The 16,326-nt window shown below is 33.3% G+C and overlaps 1 protein-coding gene across 4 annotated transcripts; it reads left to right on the forward strand.

Moving 5' to 3' along the window:
• Positions 1–10,641: 10,641 nt before the first annotated feature.
• LOC100812831 (disease resistance protein RGA2) lies at positions 10,642–14,938 on the forward strand. Of its 4 annotated transcripts, none has more exons than XM_014773777.3 (5): positions 10,642–13,455; positions 13,692–13,902; positions 14,018–14,157; positions 14,235–14,331; positions 14,843–14,938. In XM_014773777.3, exon 1 carries the CDS (start codon positions 10,769–10,771, stop codon positions 13,427–13,429), a length of 2,661 nt encoding a protein of 886 aa, XP_014629263.1. In that variant the 5' UTR covers positions 10,642–10,768; the 3' UTR covers positions 13,430–13,455; positions 13,692–13,902; positions 14,018–14,157; positions 14,235–14,331; positions 14,843–14,938. The 4 variants fall into 4 exon arrangements, with proteins under 4 accessions (XP_014629263.1, XP_006573179.1, XP_006573178.1 ...); XM_006573116.4 differs by having other exon boundaries at positions 14,248–14,331; XM_006573115.4 differs by having other exon boundaries at positions 14,018–14,102; positions 14,210–14,331.
• Positions 14,939–16,326: the final 1,388 nt, after the last annotated feature.

Below are 16,326 nucleotides of genomic sequence, written 5' to 3' on the forward strand. Positions count from 1 at the left end.
TTCCTTAGGTTGTAGGAGAGCATCATGGTTCAAAGCAAATTTGTCCCAAATTTGGGGGAAGGTGTTGGGTGATGATAATTGTGGTAAGACAAATGATAGCCACACAGAAATTGTGTCAAGAAGCAGTAAGTAAAAATTGCTAAAATAAAAATAATAAAAAGAAGAGAAATTTTAAGAATAAAAGTATGTGTGTGCTGTTACGTAACTTAAGTGCCTTAAATGTATGTGGCACTTCAATAGAAGCTGGGAATGAAAGGAAAAGAGTTGATCTAAGGATGAATGCTCTCCTAGAACCTAAGTTTTTGCATCTTAGAAAAACCATGAATTGTTTGCATCCCAGCCTCATTACAAGCCAAGAAAGTCCTTCAGATTCAATTTGTGTGTTTGTGATTGTATGTCATGAGATGAAATGCAAAAGTTGAGACTTGTGTTGGTTGTTGAATTCGATAATTGCCTTAAACACTTGTGCTTATGAGAGAAACAATGATCGTGAAGATTTAGCTTGATGAAACTTCCTTGATATCTATCGTGCTTGCTAGCTTATTTCACTTGTGCTGCTTAATGATCATGTTCATATCTTTGAAAGTCTGCATATCTTTGTAAAAAGCTGTTGGTTGAAGCATTGTGTGCCACTTATGTCATGTGATTGAATGCTTTGGAACAAACACATCTTTTGATTAACCACTGTGAATTCTATCACTTGAGGACAAGTAAACTGTTATTTATTTGCTTGAGGACAAGCAAAACTGTAAATTTGGGGGAGTTTGTTAGTCGATATTTACGACTAACTTTTGTAGTGAATAGTTTCATTAAATTAGCATCTTTCCTCCGATTAATGGTTCTTTTTGTAGGAGTCGTACATATTTTTATGTTTATTTTGATTTTACTTAGTAGATACTCCCATTTTGTGAATTAATGTTGATATCACTACAGTTTCAGGCCAAAAGAAGAGAAGGTGTAGCAGCTGGTGTCTTGCAAAACGAGGCATATGTGCTTAGCGAGTGACATCCGCTAAGCGAGGCACTCAGCTCGCTTAGTGCATTGGGAAACCCTAGAAGAGGATCAGTCACAGATGCCCGCACCCATCACGCCACAAGCTCGCCCAACGAGTTGTTTGTCCCTTCTCGAGCTCAGCGCGCCCAGCCTACTGAGCCAAATTTCACTAACTCGCAGCCAAGCTCGCTAAGCGGGCCTTTAGAATCTGAAAAGTCAAGGAGCCTTTAAAACATTGAAGTGGGCGTAGAGCAAGAAGAGAGTCGAAAAACGGAGCAAGAGAAGAAACTAGAACGACAGAGCCTCAGCCTCCAAGAGAGTTTAGGTTATAGGAGTGACTTTAGGGTTCTAGAGGTTGGAGGAGGCATCCTCAACCATTTGTAGCCTTAGTCGTTCTTCAAAATCTATCCTTTATGCTGAAAGTTGCTAACTTGTAATGGAAGGCTAAATCTCTTGTTGGGGAGTTCTGCTGAACCTTTGATGTAATATTCTCTTACTATATATTTAACGTTGTTTTTATGTGTTCATTGCTTCTATCTATGCTTATTTTTGTATGCTTGTGGCTTGATCACCCATTTGTATTCATAGTTAGGATTTTTAGTACTGGGAAGGGCTTTAAAACCTTAGAACTTGATAGAGAAAGCTAGAAAACTCTATGTCTGGGGACTGAGTGCAACAATCTAGTCCTTATTATGCTGTAATCGTAATACAACTCTTTTAGATTAAGTTTGTTGAGGGATCAAGGACGAGGTTTAAATAGAGTTAGGCTCATTCACTCAAGGGATCTTGGTTTGGGTAGTTTTTAAGCATAAGAACACTAAAACAACGTTAAATAGAGAAAAACGTTTAACAACATCAAAGTAAGTTCAATAGAATGACCCAACGCTTGTTACTTGACTGTTTTACTTCTCAACTTTTAGATATTTTAATATGTAGTTAATTATACTTTTAGACAAAAATCCTATTCAATATTTACTTGCTTTATACAAATGTTTTCTCATTGAACATATATTTTCTGAATGAAACAAGTTCCCTATGATTTGATACTCGGTTCTTACCGTTTTATATTACTTGTGCGACTCAGTACACTTGCTGATTAGCATCACGGATTACTCCCAAACACTTTGACATCAATAATGTTTTTGATATAATACTGGATGGATGGATGAAATTGATCCAACATTGGAATATTCCATCTTTGTATTGGTTGCTCAAATAATGATGCATTACATTTCACTGAAAAATTACTATTTTGCATAGAGTGTAACACATCAGCATACTCTCAATAAGACGGATCATATTTTGTTGACTTTTGTTGTTTGGTCAACAGTTTTTTTGGAGTACCTTTGGTATTCACCTTTTCTGGAGGATGACACATAGAGTTCAGATCAGGATAAGCAATTTCCTGAAGCTTTGTTTTCAAATGTACTTTGCCACAAACATCGAGTTGCTTAAATTGTTTCGATATGGTTTCCATCTCCTCAGTTATGGTCACCTCAGCCTCGCATAATCCTTGATATGAAAAACTAAGTCTACGCCAAAAAATGTGGATTGTGTCTAGTGGTATGGAGCCAACAACATATTTAGACAACTCACATGTTCATGGAAGACCGTGGGTAGTCCTCATGACACATCCATAACGTGAAGGTTTTTTGCCTGCATAAGCTACATGCTCATACTCAACAACAATTTTATTTAAAGTGTACCCTGATACCGTGCCAAGTAGTTTTTTGTACAAGGTAACTTTAAACACATGCCCAACCACGTGCGTACTTGTCTCAAAAGATGCTTTAATTTGGGTGTGTTGAAGTGTCCTCATGTTGTTCATTGCTTCCCAAACACTGCATATGTCACCAAGTGTTTTGTAGAAGTCTCTTTAATGACCAATACAAATGAAATATACAACAATGTATAAACAACCACAACATTTTCAATTAAGTAAACACTTAAACAAATCAACACAAACAAAAAAAAAATATTCATACCTGTTATTAGTTGTGTTTTTTAGAAGCATCCCTTTGTTAGTCCATGCTTTAACAAATTTTTCTTTGTGCGAAATCACCCATGTTTGGCACACATAGTCGACAAACATAGGCCACAAAGAGCAAGCCATTTCAAATTTTTTAAGGTACTCATCAAAATAACTCTCACATAGATAGGCAACCAAACTCCTCCAAGCCTCCATCACACAATCCTATGCATTTTTTTGACTCACTAGGGTTTTGCACTTTGCCTAACATTCTTGTCAATGTGAAACCGACACAACAAGTTCGTAGCATCCGAGAATACAGTTTTCACTGCATTCATCAAAGACAAATCTCTGTCGGTAACAATAACCCAGGGAGTGCATCAACTTTCATGGAAAGACTCTGAAACCGCTGTAGAGCCCAAACAACATTATTAAGACGTTCTCTTTCCAAGTAAGCAAAAGCAGCAGAAAATTTCATTCCTATTGGTGTAACACCAACAATATCAAGTAACGACAGTTTGTACCTATTTGTTTTGTAGATAGTATCAATCAATAAAACCAAATTACAAGAATTGGTTAATTTGACTGCATTAGGATGACTCCAGAGCAAGTTGTTGGACCTTGTGGACTCAATAATCTTAAGAGGGATAGGCTTAGAATGCAGAAGAAGCAGCAACAATCAATTTAATAATGTTCTTTAAACATGCAAGGCAAAATTGATTGCAATAACATAAATGAGATAAGGGAAGAGAGAATGCAAACACAGTTTTATACTGGTTCGGCCATAACCCGTGCCTACGTCCAGTACTCAAGCAACCCACTTGAGTTTTCCACTATCTTTGTAAAATCCTTTATAACTTCTGAACCACACAGGGACAACCCATCCCTTGTGTTCAGGAATCCTTACAACTCAAGAGACTCTCGGTCCCTTAATTAATTTCATTGAGTAAGAAGAATAGAAGAAGAATTCTCTCTTCAAGAGAAGAATATTACAATGAAGATCATGTAAGAATCCTTATAGATTTTGCAAGTGTTTGGTCAAGGATTTCTTTTGAAAGAGCATTTGACAATGAAGTTCTTTTGAAAATCTCTCTCATTGTCTTTTGAGAGGATAAGACATTTTTGCCAAGCAAAACTCTCTCTTCAATTTCGTCCCAAGTCACACATATATATAGGACTTTGATGGCCATTCAAAATCCAAATGATAAGATGTGACTGTTGGCGATATTCCTTGAAAATCCTCTCTGGTAATCGATTACAGAATTATTGTAATCGATTACACAGTTGTTTTTCTTGAACAGTTGTGACTCTTCATTTAAAATTTGAATTCCCAACATTCAGAGTCTCTAGTAATCGATTACATATGATGTGTAATCGATTACACACTTTCATGTGCCTTGGTAATCGATTACATGTATTGGTAATCGATTACATGTGCCTTGGATGACTTGAAATCTCTACATTTTGAGGCAAGGCTTGATCTTGAAGAAATCTTGAATCAAGGCTTTGTTTGTTGAAACAATCTTGTATTAATCTTGAAGCAAAATGAGCCTTGTTTGATTCTTCTTTTGACATCATCAAAATCATGTATACATACAATCACATTCTCCCCCTTATTGATGATGACAAACATGTGATTTCTTCTTGACACTATCAAAGCTTACATGATTTACATTCTCCCCCTTTCTCAAGAAAATTCTTAATTCTTGTTGACATCAACAAAATCTTATGATTTACATTCCCCCCCTTTTTGATGATGACAAACACCTGTAGGTTAGGAGCAACAACAAAGAAAAAATATCTATTTGCATATAGTTTACTCCCCCTTGGTTTTGCAATGATTGCTTATATGAGACAGTTGAAGATTTCATATTTTTCATATGTAAACAAATTGTCTCATAAAGAATAGATATTTTTTCTTACTATTTTATCTTTTATCTTTCTCTTCCCCTTTGTCAACATCAAAAACAAATCATGAATAGAGAGGAGAAAGATGTTACCACTTGTTGATTACATACATATATTTTATCTTTTATCTTGTTGATTGCAATGTATGAGAATCAAGTGATACCAAAAGGCATTAAAACAATCATTCAATATTAATCAAGCAAAAACAAGTACAATAGCACATCAATCAAACACAATCAAATACAATCAATAATCAAACATTTCAAATCAAATTAATTAAATTTACAATCAACTAACTATGCACAATAATTTCTATTAAAAAAATATTCAAATTTCAAATTTCAAATTTCAAATTTTAAATTTTTAAATTTTAAATTTCAAATTCCAACTTTCAACTTCAACTTTTAGTAACTTTCATTTCCAACTTCCAACTTCCAATAACTTCCATTTTTAATTTTCAACTTCCAATAACTTCTACTTCCAACTTCCAGTAACTTCCACTTCCAACTTCCAACATCCAAATTTTAATTTCAAATTTTAATTTTCAATTTTCAAATTTAACTTTTCAAATTTCAATTTTCAAATTCAAATTTCAAATTTCAATTTCAAAATTTCCTTTTCTAAATTTGAAATAGTTTTCTTAAAATATGAAACTAATTTGAAAAGTTTAATAGATTCTTTAAAAACAATCAAAAACTCAATCAGGAACAAACATCAAATACAATACAATCAAACACACAATCAAAAATACAATCAATCAATCATCAAACACAGTCAATCAAATTCAATCACAATCATCAAGAACAGTCTAAACTCAAGTAGAAAACAAGCATCAAAAGTAATCAATCAAAGACAAGTGACCTGTTGGTATCATTTGATATTACTTGTTGGGGTTGTTGATCAAGTGGCCTTTGTTTGTTGTCTCCATAAATCACATATTCACTTTTCTTGGGGAGTAATGTGGCCTTCGTTTGATGTCTCCATAAATCACATATTCATTTATCTTGGAGAGAAATATGAATAAACTTTGATGCATGCCATGTGTTTGGAGAAATTGCTATCAATGTATCGACTTTGCTCTTCTCCATTTTCATAGTCTTTCATCATGATACCCAAACTTATGATTTTCTTCTCTGACTCACTTGAATAATTTATGACATTATCTTCCCAAGTGATATATCCTTTCTTTTCTTTCTTCTATTTGAAAATTCATCTTGTCGGATTTTTCCATTCTTCTTTTAAACACAGGACAATTGAATCTCATGTGCCCAAGTTGATCGCACTTAGCATTTTGGGGCTAAAGAGGAACCTTCTTCTTTCTTCTTTCATCATCATCTTCTTTCTTCTCTAGTTTTTTTTTTATGTAGTTGCATTTCTCTCTACCATTGTAGGAATAAATGAATCAAATTCAATGGCTTCCCATATCTTTAGATCTATGGCTTCTATAAAGATCTGCATTCGGGTTTTCCAATAATGATAACCCTCACCATTGAACATAAGAGCCTATTGATAGAATTTTCCTCAGAAAATGGAAATTTGGATGAGGCCATATCTATTCTTGAAGTTTTTAAACTTTATACAAGAATCCCGCTCTGATACCACTTGTTGGACCTTGTGGCCTCAATAATCTTAAGAGGGATAGGCTTAGAATGCAGAAGAAGCAGCAACAATCAATTTAATAATGTTCTTTAAACATTCAAGGCAAAATTGATTGCAATAACATAAATGAGATAAGGGAAGAGAGAATGCAAACACAGTTTTATACTGGTTCAGCCACAACCCGTGCCTACGTCCAGTACTCAAGCAACCCACTTGAGTTTTCCACTATCTTTGTAAAATCCTTTATAACTTCTGAACCACACAGGGACAACCCATCCCTTGTGTTCAGGAATCCTTACAACTCAAGAGACCCTCGGTCCCTTAATTAATTTCATTGAGTAAGAAGAATGGAAGAAGAATTCTCTCTTCAAGAGAAGAATATTACAATGAAGATCATGTAAGAATCCTTATGGATTTTGCAAGTGTTTGGTCAAGGATTTCTTTTGAAAGAGCATTTGACAATGAAGTTCTTTTGGAATCTCTCTCATTGTCTTTTGAGAGGATAAGACATTTTTGCCAAGCAAAACTCTCTCTTCAATTTCGTCCCAAGTCACACATATATATAGGCCTTTGATGGCCATTCAAAATCCAAATGATAAGATGTGAATGTTGGCGATATTCCTTGAAAATCCTCTCTGGTAATCGATTACAGAATTAGTGTAATCGATTACACAGTTGTTTTTCTTGAACAGTTGTGACTTTTCATTTAAAATTTGAATTCCCAATGTTCAGAGTCTCTGGTAATCGATTACATATGATGTGTAATCGATTACACACTTTCATGTGCCTTGGTAATCGATTACATGTGCCTTGGATGACTTGAAATCTCTACATTTTGAGGCAAGGCTTGATCTTGAAGAAATCTTGAATCAAGGCTTTGTTTGTTGAAACAATCTTGTATTAATCTTGAAGCAAAATGAGCCTTGTTTGATTCTTCTTTTGACATCATCAAAATCATGTATACATACATTCACACAAGTCACATACAACATTTTCATCCTTCATCATATGCCAGTGAATATATTGATCTCGGTCAAGCAGCATTGTGAGTTGTTGCATTTTGGTGTTACTCTTTCTTATGGAAGAACAATAAGCATTTTTGGCATTGTAAATTTGTTTGATTGTTGTATAACTGTTGGCATTGCGCTCCTTCAACTCCAAAAGAATATTTCTTGGCTTCACCATGAACTTCGTCATATCAGCAACAAGAATCTTCTCATCTTTACTCAATCGACCCGCATATGGATGCCCAACAAATGATTTTGCCATTTCATGATTGTGAGTCCAACAAATTAACTTCACCTCCCAAAACTGGCTTTGCATGCAACTTAAACGGGCATCCACATTTTCTACTGCCAATGCATGTTCTAACCAAATCCTTCTTCCTTGGCCTATACTCACCACTCCTTTCACAAGCTATTAACAGAAATGAGGTCCTTCCTCTAACACCGGTATTTGTGTCTAACCTTATTATCATGACAACAAATTCAATTTCATGAGCCACTGATCGAGCCCAATGTAAAACTTCATCATGGGTAGCAAACAACTATAACACAATTCAAAGAAGGTTTGAGATCAATGAACATTTATGTAATATAATTATTGTACCAACAACAAATTAGACAAACATCATAGAAGTATTAAAGGCATCAGAGCAATCAACATGTTCTACTTTCATGCTAGCATCTTCCTCATTTTCAACATTCATATCAACTTCTTCAGACATGATGATATCATACCTCCATTGTTCTTCGTCCATCTTAATAAAACATTTAACAAATTCAATGATAAACAAAAAATGACTTATAAAAATTATAAAATCACTTCATTTGTTATCGACACAAATATAGCTCTATATAAAATTAAAAAAAATGTATTGTACATCATATATCCACATAATACGTTTTCACTACATATCTTCATTAATATATTCAATTATAAAAAATAAAAAATAATATTATAATTAAAAAAATGACTAATAAATATCATATAAATTCTAATAAATAAATTATTCAATTAAATATCAAATTTTTTTAATTATCAATTGTTGTAATAAACATCAAATATATCATTCACTTAAATACCAAATTTGTTTAATTTTCAATCAGTGTAATAAACATCTAAATACATCATTCAATTAAATATCAAATTTGTCTAATTATCAATTGCTGTAATAAACATCTAAATACATCATTCAATTAAATACCAAATTTGTTTAGTTATCAATTGTTGTAATAAACATCTAAATACATCATTCACTTAAATACCAAATTTGTTTAACTATTAATTATTGTAATAAACATCTAAATGCAACATTCATTTAAATATTAAATTTATTTAATTATCAAATTTTGTAAATAAATTAAATGTATAAAAAATTCTAAATAAATTATAATTTTAAAATAATTCAAAACATATGGATTGCCAATCCATATTGTTAATCTGTATGAAACATACAGATTGCCAATCCGTATGTTTTGAAAAAAAAATCACACACCTCTTCTTCTCCGGCAATGAAAAAATTACCGAACTTCACCATATATTCGTAAACAACACACTTACATCATCGAAGACAACAAACGCTCATAAATCAACGCATGGAAGCAAGTTACACTAAGGGAGTGTAATTTTACGAAAAAAAACGCTACAGAAATAAAAAAAAACCTTGATCTGCTATTTATAATAAAAAATATACATAAGGACATTTTCGGTATTTAGGAAATCTAATGCATGTACCAACAAAAAGTTGGCCCAAATAGTTCCCATTCAAATTGTATAAAAACATGGAAAGTCTATCACTTGTGCGGACTACTTTGAAAGTTGTGCGTTTCTGTTGATTTCACATCATTAACACTCAAATGAGGAAATTCTAATTTCACACTCCGCTACTCATAATTTGTGATAATTCAATATAACAATTATTTTTTTTTGAATTTATTTATTGATGAATGGATAATTCAATTTAAAAAATAATCATTTAAAAATATAAAATTTTATTATTTTTCTTGTTTACATTTAAAAAAATTCATGATCACCGAAAATAAACTAATAAAATCGTGAACATAAAAAAACTAATAACCAAAAATTGTGCCAGTTGGAAGTCAATGTTAAAAACTTAACGATAAAAAAAGTAAATAGAATGGTAGGACCAAGTTACTTGATTTTTAAAAACTGATAAACTAAACATCTCTTTTTAATAAAAACTAAATTATGGAGTGAAAAAAAATTAAAAGATCAAAATTCAGCCGTTATAAAATAGCAAGGACCTTTGCCACTACATCATCATATTTTATTGTTATATATATATAAGAAGTAATGGTGGGTTGAATTTATTTAAGAGATTAAAAATATAATTTTAAATTAAAAGATCACTTTAATTAATATAGTTCTTTAAGATGTAAATGGTTGACTTTATTAAAGTAATGTGAACATAGGGAGTGGTTTAAATTAACATTTTTTTCATTCAAATTCAACTTAATATTATAAGATTTATAACAACTCACATGCACTATTTAATTGAGAGGTAAATCTCTTTGGTTTAAATTAACATGCTTAAATACTACAAAAAAAATTAACATGTTTATGGTTAGATTTAAATAACCTTTTGATTCCTATAAAATAAGGTATTTTTTTATTTTAATCTTTTAAAAAAAATTAGTCTTTGTAAAATTTAATTTTTTTATCAACAAATAACAATATTAGTTGTATAACAATCTCACATCATAAAAAATTTGATAGGATAGACTCGTTTATTTTTTTTTAAGCTATGTTACTTCCAACATCTATTATTGACAGCAGAATTAAAACAATTTTTTTTTTACTTGAAACTAATAAAATTAAAACAAAAATCTTTAAAAGTTTAAGATGAACCCCACTTCCCTTAAAAATAGGGAGAAAAGATTATTTAAGCATTATTTTTACCACTGAATCATTGAAATTTTACGTTACTTCTAAATGCAATTTAGACAAAATTAAGTGGCAAAAAATTTAGATTTAATATCATTGATGGAAGTAACTTCTAACGATATAAAAAAAATTTAACGTGTCATTACAGCATACGTATGCTATTGTTTATTGTTCTTCGAATTCCATCTACTCGTTGCTTCCATTGGAAATTTCAACAATCAAACCGTGGGAAACAAGACATTGACTGTAAAATATATTTATTTCAATTATTTGCGGCGGGTTCGGTGTTGACTTCCCAAGCCGATGCAAACCATCTCGTCTGCTAGCCAATTTTCTCATTGAACTGCCATTTCTGAACCATACATTTCATTTTGAGTTACAATTTGGAGGAATATGGCTGAGGCTGTACTGGAAGTTGCACTTGGAAATTTGAGCTCTCTGATTGGAAAAGAGCTTGAACTCTATCTGGGTTTTGATCATGACTTGGAAAGGCTTGCTAGCTTACTCACTACCATTAAGGCTACGCTTGAAGATGCCGAGGAGAAACAATTCTCAGACAGAGCCATAAAGGATTGGCTGCAAAAGCTGAAAGATGCAGCTCACATCCTTGATGAAATCTTGGATGAGTATGCCACTGAAGCATTGAAGTTGGAATACCATGAAATCAAGTGTGGTCTATCAAACAAGGTACAAAGTTCTTGCTTATCCGCTTTTCATCCCAACCATGTTGTTTTCCGTTACAAAATTGCTAAGAAAATGAAAAGGATAAGTGAGAGATTAGAAAGAATTGCTGAAGAAAGGATTAAGTTTCATTTGACTGAGATGGTTTCAGAGAGAAGTGGAATCATTGAGTGGCGCCAAACCAGCTCATTCATCACTGAACCACAGGTCTATGGAAGAGAAGAAGATACGGATAAAATTGTAGACTTTTTGATTGGTGATGCTTCTCATTTAGAGGATTTATCAGTCTATCCAATTGTAGGTCTGAGCGGACTTGGAAAGACAACACTTGCCCAACTCATCTTCAATTGTGAGAGGGTAGTCAACCACTTTGAGCTAAGAATTTGGGTATGTGTTTCGGAAGACTTCAGTTTGAAGAGAATGACAAAAGCTATTATTGAAGCAACAACTGGGCATGCCTCTGAAGATTTGGATCTAGAGCCGCTGCAAAGAAGACTTCAAGATCTGCTTCAAAGAAAAAGATATTTGCTTGTTTTGGATGATGTGTGGGATGAAGTGCAAGAGAATTGGCAGAGGTTGAAATCTGTATTGGCTTGTGGGGCAAAGGGTGCTTCTATTCTTGTCACCACTCGTCTTCCAAAGGTTGCAGCAATCATGGGAACAATGCCTCCTCATGAGTTATCAATGCTCTCTGATAATGATTGCTGGGAATTGTTTAAACATCGAGCTTTTGGACCAAATGAGGTAGAACAAGTGGAGCTTGTGATCATAGGGAAAGAGATAGTAAAGAAGTGTAGGGGAGTGCCTCTAGCAGCAAAAGCACTAGGAGGTCTTTTACGCTTCAAAAGAGATGAAAAAGAGTGGATCTATGTTAAGGAAAGCAATCTATGGAGTTTACCAAACAATGAGAACTCTGTAATGCCTGCGTTGAGATTAAGTTACTTGAATTTGCCAATAAAACTTAGACAATGTTTTGCTTATTGTGCAATATTTCCCAAAGATGAAATAATAAAGAAGCAATATTTGATTGAACTATGGATGGCTAATGGATTCATTTCATCTAATGAAATATTAGATGCTGAAGATGTTGGTGATGGTGTGTGGAATGAATTATATTGGAGATCATTTTTTCAAGATATTGAGAAAGATGAATTTGACAAAGTTACAAGTTTCAAGATGCATGATCTTGTTCATGATCTTGCTCAATTTGTTGCGGAAGAGGTTTGTTGCATTACAAATGACAATGGTGTAACAACTTTGTCCAAAAGAAGTCACCATCTCTCATATTATAGGTGGTTATCATCTGAGCGAGCCGATTCAATCCAGATGCATCAAGTCAAATCTCTGAGGACCTATATATTGCAACCTTTGCTTGATATTCGTCGAACTTGGCCTCTGGCCTATACTGATGAACTTTCTCCTCATGTATTGAAATGTTATTCTTTGCGTGTGCTTCATTGTGAACGAAGAGGAAAATTGTCGTCATCAATTGGTCATTTAAAACATCTAAGATACTTAAATCTTTCTAGGGGTGGCTTCAAAACTCTTCCAGAATCGTTATGTAAATTGTGGAATTTACAGATATTGAAGTTAGACTATTGTGTATATCTCCAAAATTTGCCCAACAATTTGACAAGCTTAACAGCTCTACAACAGCTATCTTTGAATGACTGCTTCTCAATATCAAGCTTGCCTCCTCAGATAGGGAAGTTGACTTCCCTAAGGAATCTAAGCATGTGCATTGTTGGCAAGGAAAGAGGATTCCTTTTAGAAGAGCTGGGACCACTAAAACTTAAAGGAGATCTTCACATCAAGCATCTAGAAAGAGTAAAAAGTGTAAGCGATGCCAAAGAAGCCAATATGTCAAGTAAGAAACTAAACGAGTTGTGGTTGTCATGGGATAGAAATGAAGTGTGTGAATTACAAGAAAATGTTGAGGAGATTCTTGAAGTCCTTCAACCTGATATCCAACAACTTCAAAGTTTGGGTGTGGTACGATATAAAGGTTCACATTTCCCACAATGGATGTCTAGTCCTTCTCTCAAGCAATTGGCGATTGGCAGATGCAGAGAAGTGAAATGTTTGCAGGAGGTTTTACAACATATGACTTCCCTGCACTCGTTACAATTATACAATCTTCCAAAACTAGAATCCTTGCCTGATTGCTTTGGAAACCTTACCTTGCTTCGTCATTTAAGTATTAAAAATTGTCCCAAGTTGATGTGTCTTCCAACGAGCCTAAGCCTTAGCAGTCTGAAAAGTTTGACTATCTATGGTTGCCCTGAGTTAGAGAAGCGATGTGAGAAGGAAATAGGAGAGGACTGGCCAAAAATAGCTCACATTCTCCAAATTGACTTTTATAATTGGCAGTGAATATAATGATTGGTGTGCCTGTGCAGGTATAACATGGATCCTATTCCCTCCTTCCTATAATGGCATAATATTAGAGGTGTTTGAAGTGTCCAATGTGATTAAGAATGGAGAGGGATGTGGGGAATATTTCATTCTATGCAGATTTCAGATTTTCATCTTATTTTTCCATATTGCACCATGTGTTTTATTGAGACTGAAAATTATCTTCGTTGTGATCATAACTATTTAGACTCTGAGGTGTAAAATTTGATGCTTCCCGCAGGCCATGTTTGAAGATTTCAGTGCTTCTTCCTTTCAGATATGTTTCCAATGAAGTATAGTTTAAGCTTTGACCATCAAGTAGCTGTACAATCTTCAGTTTTTGTATTGTTTGCTCCTTTGTCTACTTCACCTCTTATGGTGAGTTGAATGGTCTGGTCAAGGTTATTACCTGGTTAGATGCTGAGTTGAAAATGTAGTCAACTAAATTGCAGGTATTTTTTTATCAGTGTCATACACCTTGATTTTGAGTTGTCTATTATCTGTGTGTGCGTATGTGAATGCTATTGCATCTCTAACCCTCGTTGTTATGCTTATGTCTCACTTCAGAATATCATCCTTCCTGATAAAGATACAAGCCTATGTGATATGGACATTTTTAATGGATATCTGGTTCTTTTCTTCAATAAGAAAGGTCTTCCTCTGCTATGCTCATTGAACGTAACTTTCCTATGCAAATTTATTTCAAGGTATATTAATTGCGATTTTATTAACATTTGTTGTTTACCACTGAATTGAAAGGTTTACATCACCATATTTCTTCTAGTCTGCCTCTGCAGCATCTAAGCCATTTGATCCTGATGAATATGCCCGGTGAAATACATAAAAGACAAAGGATACTCCAGTATGATAACACAAAAGAGGTTAATGCTGCATTTCCTTTCATGATTCCTTCGTGCACACACACACTCCTTCCAGGGTGCATGTTGTGATACCGTTACTAATCTTATTTAGTAATTTGATGAATATATAAATACGTTTAGAAGATTATAATTGAAATGGCCCTAAGAACAGAATCTATATTGCTCTTTAGTGTTTTGGTGTGTCTATACTTGTGTTACAAGTCGAGTCATTAGATATTAAAATATTCTGTTGTCATGACAGATACACTACTATACCATGAACATGTCAATAGTGGATTTCAGTGCCTTTTATTTTCCCATTTCAAGAATAGACCATAACATTATGTAAATGTTCAACTCCAACTCCAAACTGGTAGATTAACTTTGGTGGATGGATCTTTTTGCATAGATTGTGAACTACTTAGACATTTCCTGCAGCTAGGAGTTTGCAATTGACCTCTAGAATGTATCTGCGGTTGGTTTTAATTGCTTCTAAAAAATGTTGATGTTAGCATTTGACATTGATACTCAGGGCTTGGAGTTTGGGAAGGTGCTAAGTGGGTCGCAGAAGTACAAGATGGTACCTGCCCTCATACTCGTTGTTCTCGTACTGTCGTCATGAAAACAAGTACGATAAAAAGAACTGTCATGTAACTTGTGTTTTTGTCCAGTATTGTTTTTCTTGTCCTGTCTACGATCATTTTTTAAAATAATGAGTATGGTTGTCTGATGAAAGCTTTTGGAATTTCAAATGATTTAGTAAATTTATTAAGTCAGAAGTTGGAAGGTAATTATATATCTGTGGAAGACTTTCATGTGGTTCAAGGAAAAAAATTATGTCCTCCTAGTTCACAGTCAATACCTGTTTGAGCATCTATTATATATGTAGGTATATGACTGAGCTCTCCAGTGTCGTTCTTTCAATGTAAATATTTGCACAATGTTTTAAATTGCTTCACTGTTTATTGATTCTTGTTATATTTTCCATGGCTTCTCCTTGATATACAGAAAAAAGGCAATTCAATGCGTGCCGAGTTAGCAAGCTTATCCTCTGTTGAATTAGGAAATTGAACAACTGGGAAATGAAAATATGATTTGAAATTTTAAATTTCTTCTGCAGAAGCTTCCTATTAGTTATGCATTCTGCAGAATCTTCCTCCCCGTGCACGCAGGAGGTCTTGTGGAATGGAAGTTGACTTTGTAGTTCGCTATAATTGTGTATGGAAGCTGGTTTATTTTGATGCCAGAAATTGAAACTTTAAGAGTGAAGTCTGAAAGTGAAGGTACTGCCAGCAAGTGTGACCCAGTAATTAGCACTTTTCGACCTTCTATTATGTATTTGGTAACAAGTATTCTTGTGTCTCAAGTGAAATGACATCGTATGTACCTATAGACTAATTTTAAGAGTTTCATTGTTAATAATAGAGTTTCATGAAGCTATGAGCATGGTAAAAGTGAAGCACACGAAATATTTTTCTTGGGTGTTTGTACTTTTTGGCAATTAACACTTTGCAATGGATGATTAAGTGATCCTCTGGTATGATGCCAACCTATCATAATATCGGTTAGTGTTTAGTGGTTGGTCTAATCATGGCTTGTGTTGCCTTTTTAATCATGTTTAAATGTAATTTTGGTTTCTTATTTTATTAATTTGTAATTTTAGTTTTTTATTTTATTTTAAAATTGATATATTTGGTCCTCTCATTTTAAAAAATATGTAAATTTGATCCTTTTATTTTAATGAAGAGACATTTGATTCCTGTATTTTAAAAAATCTATAATTTTAGTTTCTTTATTTTAAAAAATTTATAATTTTGGTGTAATCTTCTATTTTGCCTACCGTTTTATGTCTTATATTGTAATTAATTTAATCATTTCTTTATTGTAAATAAGTTAGGTTTAAGAATTAATTGGATCAAAATAAAATAAATAAAATATATGTAAAATTAAAGATTTGACAAAAATTATAAAAATTTTAAAGTAAGAGGACCAAATGTTTATATATTAGAATAGAGA

Source organism: Glycine max, chromosome 1, assembly GCF_000004515.6.
Source record: "Glycine max cultivar Williams 82 chromosome 1, Glycine_max_v4.0, whole genome shotgun sequence".
Lineage (NCBI taxonomy): Eukaryota > Viridiplantae > Streptophyta > Magnoliopsida > Fabales > Fabaceae > Glycine > Glycine max.

Excerpts from the sequence above, each read along its gene's own strand:
- LOC100812831 (XM_041013810.1), top strand. The coding sequence starts at position 10,769 with ATGGCTGAGGCTGTACTGGAAGTTGCACTTGGAAATTTGAGCTCTCTG.